The sequence below is a fragment of the Eublepharis macularius genome, chromosome 11 (assembly GCF_028583425.1).
Source record: "Eublepharis macularius isolate TG4126 chromosome 11, MPM_Emac_v1.0, whole genome shotgun sequence".
Classification (NCBI taxonomy): domain Eukaryota; kingdom Metazoa; phylum Chordata; class Lepidosauria; order Squamata; family Eublepharidae; genus Eublepharis; species Eublepharis macularius.
This window is the reverse complement of record NC_072800.1, coordinates 12,442,977-12,465,853: the sequence shown is the minus strand read 5'-3', so window position 1 is coordinate 12,465,853 and position 22,877 is coordinate 12,442,977. Positions and strand designations below refer to the sequence as shown.

Genomic DNA, 22,877 nt, shown 5'->3' with positions numbered 1-22,877 from the left:
TGAAGGATCAATATTTCCACATTTCAGTTTGGCTCAGAGTAGTGGGTGTCTGTTTGGCTGTAGGACATGTTTTTTGGCTTTATCGATCACACAAAGGTATTCATGAAGCATATGGTGGTAGTCACCACATAACTACTAGGTCAATGAATTATTCTCTTTCCTTTACATTAGATAATTGGCTGCTAATAGCAGATTCCTGTCTTACTTTCCTCAACATACCTGTGATTTGTTACTGACAGATGTGAGCATACTGGTCAGTGCAGCGAAATCTCATCCATACGAGATACATCTCCACTTTGTTGGTGCTATTCTGGATTCCATGTGCATGTGCATTCCTTTCTGCCCCATGCCGTGGGTCTCTCTCGCATTTAACTAATGACCAAGTTCAACTTTTTACCTTGTCACAATGCCTTCCAAAATCAGTGACTCTCTTCATTACCTTTGTAGTCTCATGTGTCGGGCTCAAGGTGAGAATCTCGCAGCAGTGGTTTCTCTGGAGTTCCTGGCCCATTCAGGATGCCCAATCCAAAATAGATCCAGAGGAGTTAGCCGAGTTAGTCTATAATTGCAAAATAGTAAAGAGTCAGATGCATTATGCATCTGACGAAGAGAGCTGTGGTTCTCGAAAGCTTACGCTACAATAAAGTTGGTTAGTCTTAAAGGTGCTACTGGACTCTTTACTTTTTTAGTACAATCCAAGATATTACAAATTCTTCCGGAAGTTCTTCATGCTCTCCCATTATGAATTCAGCCGTGCGATTTGCTTCTTCCCTCCACCCCACCCCACCCCATCTCCTAGTCTCTCCCTGTGAAAGACTTCTCAAAATGAGGAAGGGGAAAGCATACCACTTGGCCTAGGTCTGAACTGAAAGCTCATATCAACACACTGGAGCTCCTATATATGGTCCCTCTTATACACTGCATAACAGTCATGATCAACAAAATAACGTGACAGTTCATCCTGCTTACCCCATACTGGCCTTACCAGTCCTGGTTAGCAGAGCTCCTCTGCATCACCAAAAGAATTGATATGTCACCCCCTATGGAAGTTCTCTCAAGACAGGGATAGTATATTATCCCTGGACATTGCTATATTTAAGCTGGCAGTGCGGCATATAACTACAGGTGCTTGAGGAGGTGCTCCTGAATTCTAGAAAGCCCTCTTTATGCGACTCTTACTCTTCCAAGTAGAAGCATACCTGACTCTTTGAGAAAACTCAGGGTTAGGACTGGTGACATGTTTCAGTTCTATAATATTTATTTCATCTTCACTCCCAGTGGTTCAAACTTCCTGTTTGAGTTCACCTATCAGCATCGCACCTTGCGGTTGAAAGGTGTTTCAGGTGTTGTATAAAAAGGAAACAGTTCTTTTAAAAGGCTTCATCTGTGCCCCGGCCATGCCTCTATGGGATCTCTAACAAGGAACAGAGGAAAAAACGGCGGAAACAGTAATATCTTTAAAGTGCACCGTGCCTAATTATTACAACTGTTTAATATCACTGTTTAATGTCAGTAACTTCACAATCCTAGGGTCTAAAGTGCACAGTGTAAAAAATGAACTCATACAGTCACAAATCACAAATACAATATGTTCACATCCAAGAATCTAATCTTTTAGCTTTGTCTAGTTAAGTTCTATGGGATCTCTCACCGGTTCATTTGCAGCTAGTGAAGTACCCATGTTTGAACTGATGGCAATATAAGACCATCTTCCTTATGGTACTGAAAGTGGTCTTTCTCGTAGCTATGGCCTCATCAAAAAAAGGCCTATGAGCTCTTTGACCACCTTATCTCTTGTCACAGAAAAAGCAGGTATTTCACCCCAACGCGTATCTTTCATCTAAAGTTTTTCCTGGTTTCACGTGAACTAGCAACTTGCTTTGCTGTCATACTTCCCGAACTTGTAGACAAAGGCACAAAAGAATTTCAGTTTCCTTAGATAACCATGGGGCTCTGTTTTGTGTTGACAGGACTGAGTGGCTAAGCTGATCACTACCTTCACAGCCTGCTGCAGAAGTATACCCCTTCCAGGTAGTTACTCTGCAGAGCTCCAGTCTCAGCCTTCCACTTTCATGAAGCATCATGCCCTACATTTGAGAGCAAGATTAATATAGTCTTCAGTAGGGCCTTGATCTAATTCTCTCTTCTGTTAACTTCAACACTTCCATGTAGGTCTTCTTGTTAATCCTTTCCCATGTACATGCCTGCACCAAGACCATGAAGAATAGACTGCTTACCGGTCATTGATATTCAAGAGGTCACATGTGCAGTCGCACAACACTTCCTCCTTCCAAACAGCATGTGCTGCCAGGCCTGTTGTGGTATTTTATGGCATGCACATTAGAACCTTAGTTTATCAATATGGGTACATCTGAATGCTCCTCGAGATGGCTGCTAAAAACCACTTAGCTGAGTTCTAAAGACAGACCAGTTATCCTGCAAGATTTGTCCTTTGGAGCTCCACAGGGTACAGTCTTAGCCCTTGTGCTATTCAATGTCTATGTAAAGTTCTTAAGACATTGGAAGTTTTGGAGTTGGAATCCATCAGTATGCTGATGGAACCCAGTTCTATATCTCTGTATTCAAATTTTCTGGGAATGCCGTAGAGCCACTGCCAGAGTGCTGTGGTTAAATGGCAGAGAGTTGAAACTGAACCATGAGAAGATGGAGGTAATGCTGGTTGGGAAGCCTGAGGTCTTGAAGGATATAATGGTTCCCACTTTTGATGGGTTTCAGCTGACCTTGGCTGACTCAATCAAGAGCTTAGGGATTATACTGGACGCACCATTATTGCTAGCGAAGCAAATTAATGCAACTGCCAAAAATGCTTTCATCCAACTTAATTTAGCCTAAAAGATAGTCCTCTACCTTGACTTGGCTAATCAGGTCAACTGGATCCATACCACGGTAACATTGAGACTAGACTTTAGGTAGGTTTCACCTCAACATCAACTCGGAAACTCCAGTTAGTGTAGAATGCCACAGCTTGGTTATTATCAGGAACTAGGTAAAACCTGTATTTTACATCCATTCTGCAATCAATCCATTGGCTGCTCATTAGCTACTGGGTTCAATTCAAGGTACTGGCCATCATATGCAAAGCCCTTGGACACTCATACCTGCAGGAGTGCCTCTTCTCATCTAAACAAGGCCTTCTACAGGTGTCGCCTGCAAAAGGACAAGAATCAGCAATTGCCAGTACATAGGCCTTGTTTGTAGAGGCCCTCGTCAAGTGGAATGGCCCGACCGAGGAGGTCAGGAAGGCTCCCCACACTTCTGGCTTTCTACAAGCTATGCAAAACAGAACTGTTTGGGAGAGTGTTTTTATAAAGGTCTGCATTATAATATAATGATTCAGGAAGATGCTTCAGTAGAGGGAGCAGAACTGTGGACTATAGTACTAATATGCATTATCCATTGCTGTTTGTTTTTATCTTGCTCTCACTGTGTATTTCTACTTCTACTTCTACCATTTCTTGCATTGTTTAATATGTTACATTTAATGCTTATGTTTCAGATTTCTGAAATCCTAGTCCTATTATATTATGTTTCCCTATCCTGTTGATTGTGCTGACTTACATTATGTAATCCGCCTTGAGTCTCAGTGGGAAAAGTGAACTATAAACAGTGTTTTTTTCCTGGGGGAAGAGATTGAGGAACTCTCACCCGGGGCAACTCCCAGCAGGAGGTGGCGCCCCTGTCATTACATGTGTGCGTGCACGTGCTCCCAGGACCATGCAATGACGGCACTTCCAGGAAATGATGTCATTGTACACGGCACAGCCGCCCCTCCAGGAGCACTCCCACAGTGCCCGGCCGTGAGGGTCGCAGAGCTGTCGAGTGCAGCCCCTGCTGTGCCTTGCTGGCTTCCCACCCCATGCTTCCCAGGGAGGCTGCAGGGAGGGCACACACAGCCCCCAGCTAAGCCACGGCTCCGAACCCACGGCTTCGGCTGGCCGGCAGGGACTTCCTGCAGGCCAGCTGAAGCAAGCCAGTGGGGTCGCAAGGGCCCCTTTCTCCGTGGCGTACAAGCCGTGGCGAAAGGGGCTCTTTACATTTTAAACCTGCTGCTTCAGCTTGCCCACAGGGACTTCCCCGCAGGCCAAGTGAAGCCGGCTTGCAAAGGGCCCCTTTCCCCAGAGTGTGCAAGCCGGGGAGAAAGGGGCTCTTTAAATTTTAACTTCGTAGTTTCAGCTGGGCACCAGCGGGGAGGAAACAGAATCGGGTGGGTGGAGCCACCAGATACATGATTGCTTTGGAATGGTGCAGGAATGCTGTTCCACTGCGTCCCGGCTGAAAAAAAGCCGTAACTATAAATAACATAAATATAGAGTTCTGGAGGATGCTCTGTGGAGATGCATAGGTGCAACGGCACATGCAACATCAATTTCAGCTGGCTGCCAGGTGGGGGGAAACGGAATCAGGTGGGTGGAGCCACCAGATACGTGATTGCTTTGGAAAGATGAAGGAATGCTGTTCCACTGCGTTCCGGCTGAAAAAAAGCCCTGACTATAAATAACAAAGAATTCTGGAGGATGCTCTGTGGAGATGCATAGGTGCAACGGCACATGCAACATCAGTTTCAGGGGGAAATTCTTTTTATTTTCTTTTTATCTTTGCTTCTTTTGTCCTCCTTATTACTACCAAGAGACTGATTTTTTTCCTATATTGATTTTCATTCAATTCCATTAGATTGTTCTTTCCTTAATAGACTTTTCTAGATGTGATGCACATAAATATAAAATAGTCTTTCTCACAAAGAAAAGTTTGGTGTAAAACCATTAACAAGAATATTAAATGATCATATTTCTAATGAAGGCATTAAGAAAATTCTAAGCATACAGCCTGTATCTAAATTTAAAGCAAGAAGAAAAACTTTAAAGCACTTTTGACATTCTGCAAACTATGTAAAATGAAACTCTTCAGGAGGGCATTTTTATATAAAGGAAGAGTTCCTTTAAAGTTCCTAGATCCAGAGGAGTTAGCCGTGTTAGTCTGTAGTAGCAAAATCGAAAAGAGTCCAGTAGCACCTTTAAGACTAACCAATTTTATTTTATTGTAGCATAAGCTTTCGAGAATCAAGTTCTCTTCATCAGATGCCTGTTCCGAACTGGTCAAATACAGACCAGTTCGGATCAGGCATCTGATGAAGAGAACTTGATTCTCGAAAGCTTATGCTACAATAAAATAAAATTGGTTAGTCTTAAAGGTGCTACTGGACTCTTTTTGATTTTAAAGTTCCTGTTAACTAACTGTACCTGACCAAAAATAACTCACCTTCAAGATGAGTCTAGCCATATCAAGATTTTAACTGAATATTTGTGCATCATAAATGAGAAGTTAACTTCTCTATCTGCGCCTCATCCCACACTGTGTTGTACCAGAATTAAACACACAGCCATTTTCTGACATTTTCTTCTTGACAGCTGGGTATCTCTTGGTCTGTGTCGCATTGTTAGCAGAAGATGGTTTAAACTGTTTTGAAAATCTCGTTAAATCTGATAGTGCAGATAGGCTAAGTGTAAACCATAACTTTTTGGCATGTATATGCCTGTACTCTGTGTGCTAGTGCAGTCATGTGGCCATATCAAAATTTACTGTGAAATGGTTTAAAGAAAAAATATAAAAATTAGGCATGTCTCTTGTTTAAATGTAAGTGATTGCCTGTTCATTTAGTTAATTGGTCAAATTACCTTAAGTGCTAATTTACTGCAGACAAAATCCAATTAATAGAATGAGATACTTGAACAGGGACAAGGGGCTGTTAAACATGGCATATTTTTCTTGCGTTTTTTTTCTAAATAGCCAGTAATAGCAACATTCTACATCTAACCTGAGCTGTACAATAATTTAATTGAAGATTTCTGTAACTGGACACTTTTGAAGTGCTTGGTGTTGGTAAACATTAACCTTCTTACAGACAGAAAGCGCATTACCAGTCTGGTATTGTGGTTAAACTCTAATTATGCCGTGGTTTTTAAAATGTATTTAACAATGACTTTCCACATTATGGATATGACATTTTAATAAGTATTATTGTTTACTGCCAGGGTGCATCTATACAGAGCTAGCGTGTGGGATTTAGAACAACCCTGATGTTAAAAGGCATACACCATACAAAAGATAATCATATTTTCAAAACCTAGATGGGCACAACACTTACAGTTTTATCTAATATGCTGTTAGTTAAAAGGTGCTGATAGTTACAACCATTGGTTCATGACCAAACCTCTGTGTTCATGTGTTAACATATTACTTGGTGTATATACATTTTAATACACAGTTTTTGGTTTTCAGCTGACATAGCCCAAAGGTACCGGATAAGCAAGTATCCAACTTTAAAATTGTTCCGGAATGGAATGATGATGAAGAGAGAATATCGGGGTCAGAGATCAGTGACAGCAATAGCAGATTATATACGACAACAGAAGAGCGATCCAATTCGAGAAGTACTCAGTTTGGAAGAAATTAACTCTCATGATGTAAGGGTTTTGGGGGGGTGGGGGTTTAGACTGTGTGATTGTGATATATTGAATAACATTTATGTGTAACTCAGGATATGTTCTTGCTGCTTAAGAAGATTTTTGAGCTTTCAGATTTAGTGTGAACTTCATTTTTATGGAATTAGCATATTGATTTTTAATATATCATCTATCACCGTATTTCTCCTTTAGATATGTGGTCCACTTTGCAAAGAATAAACCATGTTCAATGAAATTATAGTGCTATCATATGTCTAGTATGTATACCCTGCCTTTCTGACTATCTGGGGCACTTCATTTGGATACACGTTGGTGACCCCGGTTCCCACGTGTGAAGGGGTTGCAGACTAAACAGAAATGCTTACGGTTAACCATCTTTGATAAAATGAATTGATACGCCTTAAGATTATTCATCTGTTTATTTTACAGCGCAGTAAAAGACACATCGTAGGATACTTTGAACAAAAAGAATCGGACAATTACAGGACGTTTGAAAAAGTAGCAAATATTTTACATGACGACTGTGTCTTCCTTGCTGCATTTGGGTAAGATGTTTGTTCTGAAATTACAAGGAGATAAACAGGCACCTTAACCAAGGTGGTAGTAACCACAGTTTTGATCCATCAGGCCCACACACCGTAAAACATATACTCCCAGAAGATGAGTTTCCTTTACTTAGTGTTCCTCTTTCCAAAGTACTGAAAATTTTCCTGCCAGGGCTATAATAAAACAGAGACTGAGTGGGAACATGTGCCTCCATAATCGTTGTTAAAGATTCAGATGAACTTGGGTGCCTTTTTTTGTGAGTTTCATGCATGCGCAGGGGAAAATAATGGCAGGTTAATCTGTAGATATGTGGAGGAATGGAACACTGGCTGTAAGTCTGTGCACACACTTCTGAAGTTTCTTTTGCTGCGCCTCCATCTGTTACTCCTTTTAAAGCCTGCTTAATAAATTCAGTGCCTAACTCTAGTAGTATAAAAAACTCTTCACATGCTGCTTTAGGTCTGTTTCCAAACCAGAAAGATTTAGTGGGGACAACATAATCTACAAACCGCCAGGGGTGAGTTGAAATTTTTCCATATTTTTTGTGCTTCTAAATAAGATGCATTACTCTTAAATATAGGTTGACCTAATCCTGCAAGCAATTATGTTATTTGTATTCTCCCCACTGATTTCAGTGTTCATTGGATTGCAGCTTTTAATTACATTTTATTCCTTGGGAGGTTTTTTAGACTGAGCAGAGAGATTTCTCAGTTTCTGCTTCCATAAATCCTTCTTCTTTTTACTTCTGAAAATGACCCAGTGGTGAGCACCACCCCACCGGTATAAGGCATAGCTAGGAGTGGTGGTCATCATGTGGTCCGGTATCACTGGGTTGTGAGTTTCCCTGCACCTTATTGTGTGCGGTAGGCTGTGTCTGGGTATGTGTGGAAACTCGCAGTGTGATGATGATGCATTATTTGAGAACTGTTAGACAGTATATCTACGAATTGGGGGAAAATGCATCCCAAGCTCTTGTGTTTTGCAGCATCCTTACGCCAGGTGTAGCGCATAGCTTGGCTGTTAAATGACAAAAAAACTTTAATGCTTTTACTTGAGTTTAATTGAAAATTTCTTTAAAACAGGAAAACGCACCAGATATGGTCTACTTGGGTTCTCTGACCAATTTTGACCTGGCTTATGCATGGACTCAAGATAAATGTGTTCCTCTTGTTCGCGAAATTACATTTGAGAATGGAGAGGTAAGGTTTCTCTTACTGTTCTGTCTAAATGATGACAAAATCAACTTATATGGCCTCCAAACACTAACTGGCAAATGTCATTATTATTACCATCATTGTTGTTCCTACAAATCTCTGACCGCATTCTTAGATGAGAGCAAGGATTGCATGGCTGTACAGTGGTTTGTATTTGAGCAGAATACGTCACATATCCAAAACCTCATCAGAGTTGCATAAGGATGCAGCATATATAAATGTGAAAAAGTCCAGTGATCTGTTTGAGGGCATTCAGGAGGATTTGAGGAGAAGAAAGGTACTTCTCTGAGTAAAAACCAGTTCAGAGAATGACTTTTCACAATGGAGATAGGTAAAGAGTGAGATCTCTACATTAGAATCCCTTTGTAATCTCTCTGCATGGAACAGGCTGAAAACCATGAAGGCCTGAATCGTGCAGCTGATGGACCCAGTACAGCAAAACCCTGTAAGCAGCTAATTGCTGCTGCTAGTTGTTGTTTTCCCGTAGTCGCTTCCCAAGTGATTTTATGTGTACTGCGTATTGATATGTAGTCTGTGGCTCAGCAAAAGACTTCTTGATCACCCATCTGAAGAAGTACAACTTACTGAAGTAGTAAGCTTGGCCATTATTGGTGATGCATGCTATAAACATGGTAGTGCAAAGACCCGGCTGTGTACTGTTGACCTCTTTTTAAATGCTTATATTATGCCTGTGCGCTGAGCATCCTATGGGGTTGCTGATTGGAAAAGATTCACGCAGTTGGCCCGCCAGTGTGATTATGCACGCATACTGGAGCTGCCCAGGGAGCTGTTATGAGGAAGCAGTGCCCATGTAGTTCTGTGTTTGTGAGGGGCACTAAGTGGAAGGTGAAGTGGCCTTTAACAATCTGGAAGTGGGAAACAAAGCTGCCAATGCAATTCAGCATCTGTACCTGCTAAGTGATATGCAGGTGATAAGGGGAGTGAATTCTGGTGGACGTACTCCCTGCCGAAGGGCAAACAACACGAGGAACTAGTGAAGACTTTACCGTAATTTTTTAAAAAAATCTCTCCGTGGTGTATTGTTATGGAATCCCTAAAGCTTTCTCCACCCTGATGTTGTATCAGAGTTTGTTTGTCTTATTTGAGAAGAATGTAGTAAAATGAGAACGTGAATAGAAAAATTGTGAAATGTAATTGTACTGAAGGCCAGGGCTTTTTTTCAGCTGGAATGCGGTGGAACGGAGTTCCGGAACCTCTTGAAAATGGTCACCTGGCTGGTGGCCCCGCCCCCTGATCTCCAGAGAGGGGAGTTTAGAGTGCCCTCCACGCCATGTGGCGCAGAGGGCAATCTCAACTCCCCTCTGTCTGGAGATCAGGGGGCGGGGCCACCAGCCATGTGACCATTTTCTCCGAGGGCAACCCACTGAGTTCCACCACCTCTTTTCCCAGAAAAATAAGCCCTGCTGCAGGCCCTGTACAATTCTAGAAATCATTTCTGAATCTTTTGAATATGTTGTCATGGGAAGGCCCTTCCAAGTTTTGGCTGAGCACAAATCATGCGCTTTGCCCAACAAACTATGTATTCTTTGCAGCATTTTGTCAACAGTGTCAAACACTTCTCTTTCCCCCGCCCCATCATTTGCATTTTCTGTGCGGAAGGTGCCAGGTATTTAGCCTTTTAGAACTACATGATGAATTTTCAGTGTACTTTTCCCACAGTGGAGTCAAATTCTGAGCCTTAGATACCAGCAGTTATCTGTGTAAAGTTCTGTGACCGCTCTTGCTATCCTTTGCTCCTGTTTACTTAGCCAAGTACTTCAATCACAGGTCATTCCAGATAGGCATTTTTCTTAGCAACATTTGTTCTTCAAACTTGCGGCTTCCAACATCCGTTCAACTCGATCGCTGCCCAAGTTGGAGATTTCTGCCTGCTAGAAATGTGGTATTTTTTCCCCTCTGTACATTCCTTGTGATTTACAAAATGATTTCTAAGAGCTAGCATGTATTTTTCAAGTAGAGGTTTAGATATAGAGAGAGACATTTCAACCCATCGTTTGGGTACACTGTGGAAGAATTACATGTTCTCTGAGTTACATTGCCTCAGACCATTGGCTGTATCCCCCCTGCCCAATCTTTGCTGTCTGGCAGCTGCTGATCACAAATTTAAGTGGAGATCTTTTTTCTCACCTCCTTATCCAAGATCCTTTCAGCTGAAAATACTTGGGATTGAACCTTGAACTTTCTGCACACACAGGTTGTGCTTTACCACTGAGCTAGGACTCATTTTCAGATGCAGCTTTTCAGTTTGGGCTGTTTATGTTGAATTGGTTCGCAGATGGGGCTCAAGAAGCGTTTGAGCTGGAGTGAGAAAGGAGAATCAATGTGAGGAGGGCTTCTTCTCCATCATTTTTCTCGCTGCCTGCATGACAGTTTGGCGTGACAGAAATAATTAAATGGCAACACCCTTTGTGGTAACATTTGAGCTGGCTACTGCTTAGTTGCCCATCCCTAACAAAGCTGAGAACCAGGGCTTTTTTCTGGGAAAAGAGGTGGTGGAACTCAGTGGGTTGCAAGCACAGGGGGCAACTCCTGGTGGGAGGTGGTGCCCCTGGTACCACATGGGCACGCACAAAGTGCATGCATGTTCCTGGGACCGCACAATGACGTCACTTTGGGTAAGCTGGAACAAAGGGGGAATTTTTTAAAGTTTAAATCACCCTCGGCGAAAATGGTCACATGGCCAGTGGCCCTGCCCACTGATCTGCAGACAGAGGGGAGTTTAGATTGCCCTCTGTGCCACCGGGCGATCTAAACTCCCCTCTGTCTGGAGATCAGGGGGCGGGGCCACCAGCCATGTGACCATTTTCAAGAGGTGCCGGAACTCCGTTCCACTGTGTTCCACCTGAAAAAAAAGCCCTGCTGAGAACTATTTCTGGGGGCAGAGGGTGTAGAGGTTGGAAATAATTGTTACTGGACTGAGTGACAGATAAGAACTCATCTTTTTGCAGGTTAAGAAATGGAAAGAATAGTTGCCTACACAACAAGTTTGTATGTTGAGATTGTGAAGTTCTTTGCAAGATAAACTAGATAGGGGTATATTGGTGGTATTTATCATTGCATGATGGGTACATTCTTAAGCTCATTGCCCGTTAATACATTTTAATTGCTTATCCTTCATCCAGTCCCAGTGACAAGAGTAACACACAGGTCAACTGTTTTTGGTTTTTTGTGGTTTAAATGCATTATAAGAGAAGAATGGCAAGCGGTGTCATTTCTGCCTTTCACTCTTGTTCAGCTGTATGTGGGAAACTGCTGCTCTTTAAAGAGCATGACATACTAGAAACAGGTGCAGATCCCCCAAATCAAGCCATTAATTCAGGGCCCCCCAACATTTTTGACCCTGTGGTTGGTTATCTTTGGAATTTTAAGAGGGGTGGTGAGTGCCAGCCCCAAATGGCTGTTGCCAAATCCAGCGCCCCCCTTCTTGTTTTGCAAAATAATCGTATAAGGGGAATTTTTTAAAAAGGCAGCCCAAGTGGCTAGGGAGAAAAGGAGGAATAAAACTAGGAAAGCCTGATTGGGGCGGGGGGTGGAACCACACATTAACTAAAGATAACTAGTCCTCCTGATCTTCCAGGAGCCGTGGCAATTGTTGCAGCTGCAGAACAAACTCCTTCAATTGAATGAGGGCAGCAAATAGCAAGTCCTGCGTTACAGTGAACCTGCCTAATTTCTGAAAAGCTCAGTGGGCATTTTGGTGCCCATAGAAATGAAAGTGGGGAACCCTGAATTAGTTCCGTGCATCACGAGGGGGGGGGGGTTGGTGTTTGTCTTCGCAAAACAGCAGCCTTCACAAAATGAGGTGCGTCTTAAAACCAGTTTGTAATATGAGGAAGAGTCTGTTGAAAGAGTTAAGTGGAGGGAGAATTGAGTAGCTTGCTGGATATGCCTGTTTCTCGCTGGTTCTTAAATACTGGAAACAGTGTCACCGTACACAAACATTTCATAACCATGCAAGACTCAGTACATTTAGGAAATGGCTGAAAAGCGGTAGTAAGGTATTTCTCTACCTTGAGTACAGGCAAGAAAGCAGTCAGTAGTTTTACATACAATGTCAAACATGTTCACTAAAACCAAACAGATTAGGGCCCTTAATCATTGCAAAAGGAGTCGACAAGGGGGATTGCTGAACTGGAATTCATTAACAAGTTCAGGTCAATGGAACACCTGGGGGGGGCTGTAAAAGGACATAGGATTCTTATCTCATTATCAATGCTAATTTTATGCATTTCCTACCTATATGCATATCTCCTTGCTCTAAACAAGCTGATTACATTTTACATTGCCCCTCTGCATCCTGACCCAACTGGCCCTTCTTGATAACTCCCCTCCCACCATCTGACCTGCATAAAAGGACTGATGGATCTTCATTTATATTTGTATCTAATTAAGTCAGCTTTAGCTCATGAAAGATTGTACTCTGGAAGATTTTGTTGAGTTCTAAGGTGCTACTGGACTTGAATTTTGTTCTTTTAAAACTTGCTTTGTATCCAGGGCTTTTTTTCAGCTGGAACGCAGAGGAACGGAGTTCCGGCACCTCTTGAAAATGGTCACATGGCTGGTGGCCCCGCCCCCTGATCTCCAGACAGAGGGGAGTTGAGATCGCGGACGGAAATCTAAACTCCCCTCTATCTGGAGATCAGGGGCAGGGCCACCAGCCATGTGACCATTTATGCCAAAGAAGATTTAAACTTTTAAAAACTCCCCCCTTGTTCCAGCTGACCCAAAGTGATGTCATTGTGTGGTCCTGAGTTCCACCACTGAGTTCCACCACCTCTTTTCCCAGAAAAAAAGCCCTGTTTGTATCATTCAGAAAAGCTCACACCTAAGCAGTTTCAGTCAATCCTCAGTAGATGAAACTCTGCAAAAAGTCATATTATCGTGTGCTTTGCCTCTCCAAGCGTTCTTGAATCAAATGCTCTCCATTGCTTTTGTGTTCTGCAGGATATGGTTATCTGATTAAACCAAGGGAGCCAAGTTTAAAACCTCACTTTCAGTGCCTGGCAGGGGATAACAGATGAACCTGCTAGTTTCTGGTTCATCCTTCATCAGAAGAATGTAACCAGACTTCTAAAAATTGTTGCAAGAGGTTGGGGGTGGGGGGTTGATAGGGTGGGAGGAGATTGTTTTGTTAAAATGAAGATTGGAATGTAACAGACTTATTTAAACCAGGTAGGTCTGTCCTTAATCCATTGTATAGGAAAGTATCCAAAAATAATTTTTATTTTACTTCAGTTATATCCTGCTGTAACATAGTGGTTAAGTGGTCGAGATGCGAATCAGCACTCTGTTGGTTCAGCTCCCATCACAGACATTGTTGCCGCTGATACCAGACCGGACCAGACACTTCTTATGTACTTGAAGGTTTTCCACTGTTTATACGGTCGCCCCTGAGAAAGCTTGCACTGCGAAACAAACTGAGCTAGTGGTTTGTCGGGCTGGATTAGCTGCCAGCAACTCCCATCTGAACCATCGCTTGAACTACAGGCGGTTTTACTACGGACTCCTGTGGAGGGAGTGGCTGGCTGCATTCATTACTACATCCAGGGCTTTTTTTCAGGGGGAACGCGTGGGAACGGAGTTCCGGCACCTCTTGAAAATGGTCACATGGCTGGTGGCCCCGCCCCCTGATCTTCAGGCAGAGGGGAGTTTAGATTGCCCTCCGTGCCGCAGCGGCATGGAGGGCAATCTAAACTCCCCTCTGTCTGAAGATCAGGGGGCGGGGCCACCAGCCATGTGACCATTTTCTCAGAGGGCAACCCACTGAGTTCCATTGCCTCTTTTCCCAGAAAAAAAGCCCAGACTACATCTACATCTTGGAATGGACATTATGGTTGTGGAACCTTGACTAGTAGTTTTCCGACATGGAATGCATGTTTACTGTTTGAAATGTTAATGAACTGGATTCTGGTATTTATTGAGTATATGAGTCATTCTGGTATGTTATTTATTGTATATATTTATTGGCTGATTGTAGTACATATGTATTGAATGGTTGTATATGGTATTTAGTGATTATATTTATTACTTATTGCACTTTATTCACTAATAGCACTTTATTAAAATTGTTTACCATTATCATACTGTATAGTGTTAGCTTAGAGGGGAATTGTTCGATTTTGCTTGTAGTTTTGTTCCCCGTTGTTCCCCAGTTTATAGATATCAGCTCCCATCACTGCCATGAGTGGTGGCAGTCATGGTCAGCCACTCCTCTCAGCCCAGCTCCCCAGCTGTATTGTGGGGAGAATAACACCGACATTGTTCACTGCTCTGATGGGCACTAATCTGCCTGGTGGGTGGTATACAAACACGCCGTTGTTGTTTCTTTCCAATGGGGACCCAAACCAGCTTACTTCATTCTCCTGTCCTCCATTTTATCCTCATAATAACTCAGTGAAGTAGGTTTGGCTGAGAGTTTGGGCTGGCCCAAGGTCACCCGGGGAGCTTCCATGAGAGTGGAGAATTGAACCTGGGCCACTGAGATCCTAGACTGTCATTCTAGCCACTACACTGGCGAGAGTTGACTGGTGTATAGGTCCTGCAGCCTCTTCAGGAAATCATGAGCACAAGTAATACCTGGCAGAAAAGCAAAATTACTCTTTGCCTATGCTTCTCTCCATGTAGGAATTAACAGAAGAAGGCCTTCCTTTCCTTATACTTTTCCATATGAAAGATGATGCAGAGAGTTTAGAAAAATTTCAGCAGGAAGTCGCACGGCAGTTAATAAGTGAAAAGGGTAGGTATTTAATTTGCCTTGCACCTCACATATAATTGAGTTTCTGTGTGCTTCTGGCTGCAGTTGGATGTCACCTCAAGCTGTTGTTAAGCCTCATTATTCTCAAGCCCGGTTTGTTGCTTCGTTCATGTGCGTGACTCACTACCCCTTTTCACACAGATCACAGCGCAGGAATGTTGGTTTAGAAGTAACTCTTTTTACCTGTGATGAACAAATGCGAAGTTGGATGGTTTCCTCAAGGATTCTATGCTCTCGTTTAGAATCTTAGTTTGTCACGAAAAAGCTAATTTTTTAAAAATTGCAGGCCTGCATCTCTGTATGTTTGAATTAAAGGTTTGATGTCTTCACATGCAGAAAACTAGACAAATTTGTAAGGTCAGAACTTTGATTCCCAAACCGATCTTCACCTTTGTGCCTAGCTCAACAGTTTTCTAAGCTTATGCTGCAGTTTCTGCAGTAAAGCTGAAATTCTCTGCACAGTTAATAGCAAATGCTGAACTTAATTGCTTCCAAGAAATGTATTTAAGGTCTCATCTCCGCTGCATCCAGAGCATTAGCTGCTCACACGTTGGTCTCCACGCCTGTGCAGTCTGCTCTGTGAGTTTACTGCTTTCAGGCTCAGAAACAGATGCTTGTGTGGTTGTATTCTCAAGCCTATAGGGCTACTGTTTGCATTTTTGAGACTAGGTCTAGAATTTCATTAAAACTAGTATTAAATTTACAAATAAACTGGAAAACGCAGCTGTTGGTGGGACTTTTCAGATTCGAACAAGTTGGATGGGAACTGGAACAACTTTCAGTGAAATCTACTGATTTACTGTAATGCATTTTGGGGGCCCAGCCAGCAAGACCATGTTACTCCTGTCTGTTTCCAGGTCTGATTCAAAGTGGTGGCGCCTGCCCTTTAAAAGCCTGTCATGCCCTTGGGCTCAGATACTTGAAGGACCACCCCTTCCTGCTTGTCCCCATGTAGCAGTTTGTTTGTGGTCTCTGTCCCCTCTCTCTGTCCCCAAGAGCTCAGGATGGGGGGTTTTCAGTTGCTGCTCTTAACACTGGAATAGCCTCCCAAAAGAGGACAGGAGAACTTTTCTACATGGCTGTAAAACAGTGTTGTTTTATAGAGATTTGGGGACAGTTTGTGCAAAAAAGGAAGTGTTTTCCAGCTGTCGATACTGCTTTTATATTGTTGTATTCTTGTGGATTAAATGTATTTGATGTTTACTATATCTGTATTTTATCTCTGGCCTTGGTCCTGATATGTCTCCATATAACTATTTTAAATAAGATAACTCAAGAGATTTCACATACATATTTCTCAAAGTTGTGTGTGGGGGTGGACTGAAGAGATGAAAAGCAGACTGAAGGTACTTATTAAGTAGATATGCACATAACTAGATCGAAATGTGCAAACAGTTCTAAAAATCATAATAGAAAGTGGAGGCTGGGGGTAAAAGAAATGGAAACAGTTGTCCAAGTGGCTATTGCTAGCATAGAGTGAGCTCCCCTTGAAGGTTAGCATATATTGCATTTGGTATGACTTTCTTCAGTACTTATCTCCCCCTAAATAGTATCTGATTTGGGACAAGGTATCATATCTGGTGTGGCCCACAGTACAAATAGAAAGTTCTTATCTGAAGTAGAGAAGTTCTTTCTGCCAGCCCTAGAAATAGACATTTTAGAAACATTTCTGCAAACATGTTCTATATAGACAGAAACCTTTAGCCTTTGGGTAAAGACCTGTTGTTTTACTGTGTTGGCTGTCATGACTTAGTTGAATTTTACATTTTTAAAAGAAACTAAACACAAATTTGCTTCTGCTCTTCCTTAAGGTTCAATAAATTTTTTACACGCTGATTGTGATAAGTTCAGGCATCCACTTCTCCATATTCAGAAGACTCCAGCAGATTGCCCTGTTATTGCTATTGACAGTTTTAGACATATGTATGTCTTCTCAGACTTCAGCGACTTGGCGTGAGTACCTGTTTCTGTCATCTTGACAATCTTGTCTTGTAAGAAGCGCAGGGTCAGTTGTAGGCATGATTGGCTTTCATGTGCCAGTCACACAAATGAAATCACAAATGCTAAAATGTGTTGCCTGTGATCCGGAGAATACCATATACATGCCCAAATAGTATCTGTTGCATACATGGGCTGTACCAATGCCCTCTGCCTGTTGCGCATGGCAAGATGCTTCTCCAGTAGTTCCCTCAGTGTTCAGAAGGAGCTTTGCAGGGATGAAGTGGGAGAAGATCGCCTTGAACATTCCCAGGGTGTGTGTGTGAGGTGGAGGCTAAGGATCTGTCCAGATTTAGAAAAGGAAGAGAAGAGAAACTGTACGAAAGAGAGCCAATGATGGATTTCTTGGAAAATGTAGGAAATAGAGCCTTTTCAGGTGCTTCTATAGGAGATCTGGGGGAGCAAGATATAGCGGGAGGTCCATCCTGAGGAGATCACCATAGCGATGAAGCCTATACATTGCTGCCTTAAGGCATGATGGTAGAAACTACAAAAAATGGGTTAAGTGCAGAGTATAGATAATCCGCACAGTCATCATCTCGAACCAGGTCTCCAGTAATAACCGGAGTGCTGTTCTGGCCCAATCTTAAAACTCCACCTGTGATCCTCTGTATGCAGGGAATGTAAAGAGTGCCAGGCCAGGCGAATGGTCTCGGTTGCCCCAGATCGCTCCTTAATAATGCTGCCATATTCTGAACAAGCTACCCACAGCAGTCAAGCAAACCTGGGGGGCATTAGAAGAGGGAAATGTGGAAGTAGAGCCGTGCAGTCACTATGGCCAGGTCAGCCTGGTGTAGATTACACCAAGAACAGCATCATAATGGCTGTGTCAACAGTTGCAAGGAAATGGGCCTCTAATGCCATCTGAAGACAGATCATATAATCCTTATTCACTGCCCTGTCACGTTAACGGTCCCCCAAAGGATCTGAAGGCCCACGGTGAAGCTGAGCAGACCCTGTCAGCTGCCTCAAACATTGGAGACCCTGTGAGGATTCCATGAAAGTTACTCTGAATTCTTCAGAAGGAAGGGCAGGTATTGGTGCTGTAAAAGCACTCTCGTTACTCATGAGGGAAACCCAGTGTCAGATGTTCACACGGCACATACAGGACCTCCCCTCGTGATTGTCGGTAATCTCTGTATTCTAGAGACTTACTGTAACACGCGTTACAAAGAAAATACAGCCTGTGCCTCGGACGCTAGTACAGGCGGTCTCTTGGCCCCTTTTGGTTCTTACCTCGTTGTGTGTTTACAGATTGCTTTCCTGTTCACATGAGTGATGCAGCCTCTGTAGCGCTCGGTTGCTGCTTCACTGTCCTCATGCTACTGTAAGAGACAGTTGGCAACACAGGCTTAGATAATCTCCGAATAACTTCCACACGCTCCCCCTGATGTTCAGAGTTCTGATGCTTCCGAGATGCAGAAGGTTGGCTGCAGCGTTCCGATTCTAATTCTCTGGTGCCTAGAAACAGTAGATGCTCTCAGATGAAATTTAAATGGCTATCCCTTTGGTGTTCATCTCTGGTGTCTGTGCAATTACTCAGGCGCTGGAGAAGCTTTCAAAGGCATTTTTGTCAATACGGCTACCTGACAGTCATTTCTATTTGTAAACTGTGCATTTGGCACCTGCTGTTCTCTGCTGCATTGTGGTGGAGGGAGCATACAATGAAGTTATTGGGCAGCCCAGCGCTGTGGGAATTAATGAAGGGAAGAAACGCTTGCTGTGCCCTCAGGAGATCGCAAGGCAGAAAAAAGCGCTGGCAGGGTAGCTTTACCCCAGCCCCGGCTCCAGCACTCAGTCCTACATTATTGACTTAAAAAAAAACAATCTTCAACAAGGGAACGATGGTTTATGCATACTGAAACATATTTTTATTTTAGGACGGGTTGGGTTCTTTGCAGTTTTGTTGCTTGGCTTTCCCAGCCCCACGCTCCTTGTGTCATATTGGTGCAAAACAGGAAAAATAAACAATTACAAAGGCAAACAAGAAAAGCCTGAATATAAATGGAGAGAACATAAAAAGATCACTAGGACAAGGAGGAGCGCTGGGATCCAAGCTGGCCCAGGTGTTGGCCCGCCAACCTGACCGCAGAGCGGCATCTCTGAATGTTTCCCAGCTCAGGGGAAAGATGTTCAGGATGCCTCTTTGCTCCGTTTTCATTTGGCCGCTTTGCTTTTGTTTGTTTCAGTGTTCCAGGAAAACTCAAACAATTTGTACTAGATCTGCACTCTGGGAAGCTGCACAGAGAGTTTCACCATGGCCCAGATCCAACCGATGTAGCGCCTGGTCAGGTAAGAAAGCAAGCACGTCCGGGCTTCTCCACTGAACTTTGCAATGGGGGGGGGGTGGGAATCTCATCTTGCAGGAACAGCAACTGAACAGTTAAGAAAAATGTTCACAGTGAGACAGTAACAGCTAAACCACACGAGATGAATTACACGAGGAGGCTCAAGTGAAGAGAGAAGCAATGTTAGCCAGGAAGCGTAGTTTGAATTTCACCTCTCTCTAGAGCCAGCTAGATTGCTCCTCAGGGGGTTTGTTAATTTCCTCTTTGCCTCCCTGAAAACTCTGTCAGTTATTAACAAACCCTCTGAAGAGGGATCTGGCTCTGTGGAGAGGTGAAATTGACAAACCCTCAGGAGTGATCTCTGCCAGCTCTGTAGAGAGAGGTGAAATTCAAACTACACTTCCCGGCTAACATTGCGTCTCCCTTCACTGGAGCTTCCTCATGTAATTCATCTTGTGTGGTTTAGCTTTAAGTCATAATGCATGAACCTATTTCATATTCAGTATAACCAATTGTCTTTCAAATCTAGTATGTTTAACAGAAACCAAAAGCCCCTGGCAAAGTGTTTTTTTCAAGAGCGACATACAAAGTCAGGCCTACGCTGTTGTCTAGCTTAGTATTTCATCTGTGACTGGCCAACGGCTGTCCAGGAAAGACCTTCCAGCCCTGCTGCCTGAGTCTGGAGATGCCAGGAATTGATTCTGCATCTGATCGGTGCAAAGCATATGATCCACAGCTGGTTCCACTACTCTTCTTAATCTTGAGAATTAGTAACTGAGCATTTAGAAAGATGTTGCAGACTCAGTAGAAGTTACAAAGTCTGTGATTTTTTTTTTATAATGCCCATACTTATTTTCAGGGTGCCTTATGTCTCCATTCTAATTGGGGAGGAAAAATTGCATCTCTCCATCCTTGCCTGTTGGTACCATTGCTTAGACTGTTGGACCAGTATTTGTACAGTCAAATCTCTATTCAACTCACTGGGTGACCTTAAGCCAGTCACGCACGCACAGCTTAGCCTATCCAATAGGGTTGTTGTGTGCCTAAAACAGAGTAGAGGGTAACTCTGCACACTGTCCTGAGCTCCCCATAGTGAGGACAGGATTTTCCTGCTTCTCCTAAAAGCTCAAGTCCAGCAAAGATGCTGTTCAAGGAAAAATACTGCTGCTGCTGCATTCTGCTCCCACCCCACAAGGGTTTCTGTGGGCCATTTTGAATGCTTTTGATGGTATTCTCACTTCCTGCTTCCATAGAAGACTAGTTCTGGTTGCCTCAGTAGCTGGTCATGTTATGCTTCATCTTGCCATCCCAACAGCTGATGGAAGCTGAGCACTAATGCCCTGGTAGTTTGCTGGCTGACCAGTGGTTCTGTTATTGGAAGGAAGACAACTTGTCTGTCATACGAATTGACTAGAAAATGCCTGTTATTTTTATTTATTTATATTTTGGCCATGACCAGGGCTTTTTTTCAGCCGGAATGCGGTGGAACGGAGTTCCGGCACCTCTTGAAAATGGTCACATGGCTGGTGGCCCCGCCCCCGATCTCCAGACAGAGGGGAGTTTAGATTGCCCTCCGCGCTGTGCGCGGAGGGCGATCTAAACTCCCCTCTGTCTGGAGATCGGGGGCGGGGCCACCAGCCATGTGACCATTTTCGCCGAGGGCGATTTAAACTTTTAACAAACTCCCCTCTTGTTTCAGCTGACCCAAAGTGATGTCATTGCGCGGTCCTGGGAACATGTGCACAGTTTGTGCGTGCGCATGTGGTACTGGGGCACCAGCTCCCGCCAGGAGTTACCCCCAGTGCTGGCAACCCACTGAGTTCCACCACCTCTTTTCCCAGAAAAAAAAAGCCCTGGCCATGACCCTGACTCCTTACCCACAAATACTTTGGAGTAAGTACTGACTTAGTAAAACAACCTGATTTCTTTTCAAAATATGAGTGGCTATTATGATCTTTTACTTTCAGCATTTATATGCCCCCCTTCTTCCTGAAGGGACTCACAGAAAACATCAAAATACAATTTTTTTAAAACCCCGGCAAAATATGGTTTTTTAAAAACTACAGCAAAATCAACCAAAAGAAATGGGTTCCTGGTTGGTTGGGCCTGTTTGGTGAGGCTGCCGAGTGCAGACTGCAGGTAATGGGTTAAGAGCCCTTTGATTTATCCATAGTAATTGAGTGAATAAATAATTGGGCAAAACGTTACTGTAATTTTGTTTAGAATATTACTTTGTTCTTTTCAGCCTCTTCAGGATATAGCGAGCAGCCCGCCCGAGAGTTCATTCCAGAAACTAGCACCCAGTGAACATAGGTATACCTTATTGCGGGAGAAAGATGAACTCTGAAACGTGGAAACCATCTCACAAGCCTTTCCGACAGCAGCGATGGCTCCTGTGGGGTGGAAATAGGAAACCTATATTTTCATAAACTCTGTGTATTTTTATTTTGAATAAACTTTTTTTTTTTTGATCCCTGGGGTTTGTAAATAAGTGTGGGTCATTTAGGACAGCATCTTTCCAAAGTTCTGCTGCTGCAAATTGTTCTGTAAAACTTTTCTAATCCCAACGAAGGTGTCGAGAGTACCAGCGAGATGCTGTCCACTTGCACTATGCCCTGGAACAGGACTCTGGGTTTTCCGTCGGTGTAATCTGGTAGTATGGCCACCTTATCTTCCTCTGCCGTGTGAACATAATTTGGTTGTCGATTTGTTATTGAAGGGATATTCTGGATATTTGGGAGGGGGAATAAATTACCATTTTACAGAATTTGTGTAGCACCTTCCTTACTGTCTATTGAAGAGAGATGACAATTTGGAAACTTTCAGCAGCCCTTGTCCTGAGCTAAGCCAGTATCTCCTTTCTTCGAAGCAAATTCCAGAGGGCTGGTTGTATTAACGCTGCCAGAGTCAAAATAATGAAGTCTCTTACGATACCTTAAAGACTAATAGGTCAACTGCAGCAACAAATGCTTTTGTGAGCCCTGCTACCAATTTGGTTGTCGTCTGAACCTGCCACAGGACTTAAGAGTCTCTCTACACAAGACATCTTACACGGGGATGCTCAAGTGACTTCCTTTCTGTGTGGTCTTGTATTCAAGGATGCCTCCCTAGCAGTGCATGTGTATCCATAATGGGAGAACAAGCGTAAGATCTTTCACTTGAACGTCCCTGTGTAAGATATCTTGTGTAGAGAGACTCCCGGAGACATCAGCCATGCCATTATGCAGTCATTTACCTGCACATCTTCTAATGTGATATAAGCTCTTGTGTTGCAACAGTCTTGTTCTGCTGTTCTCATTGACCAAACTACACCATCTCTATACCAGAATGTAAATGGACATAGATGTTAAAATGGGAAGCACCCAGAAAGGGTTGCAGAACTTCAACAGAAATATGGCAAAGGGCGGCTCTGATGAGCAGTGGCTGAGTTGGTGTCAGTTCTGCATACGAGTTCCATCTGACTTGGGCTCGGCAGGGACTTGGGCTAGTTAGCTGATGACAAAAAGTAATAACTCCTGAAAGGTTTATGCACAGTATCCAGATTTATCCTACTTTGTTAGTCTGTAGCCAACAG

At 43.3% G+C, this 22,877-nt stretch overlaps 1 protein-coding gene across 1 annotated transcript in view; it reads left to right on the top strand.

Annotated features, from left to right (window-relative positions):
- ERP44 (endoplasmic reticulum protein 44) overlaps positions 1–22,070 on the top strand; it is a 61,167-nt gene extending 39,097 nt beyond the window's left edge. The window contains exons 5-12 of the mRNA XM_054991586.1: positions 6,298–6,482; positions 6,912–7,027; positions 7,488–7,545; positions 8,111–8,227; positions 14,888–14,999; positions 16,829–16,970; positions 19,205–19,307; positions 21,549–22,070. Coding sequence (XP_054847561.1) covers positions 6,298–6,482; positions 6,912–7,027; positions 7,488–7,545; positions 8,111–8,227; positions 14,888–14,999; positions 16,829–16,970; positions 19,205–19,307; positions 21,549–21,650 — 935 coding nt within the window. The 3' untranslated portion in view covers positions 21,651–22,070. The remainder of the gene's footprint in view (positions 1–6,297; positions 6,483–6,911; positions 7,028–7,487; positions 7,546–8,110; positions 8,228–14,887; positions 15,000–16,828; positions 16,971–19,204; positions 19,308–21,548) is intronic.
- Positions 22,071–22,877: the final 807 nt, after the last annotated feature.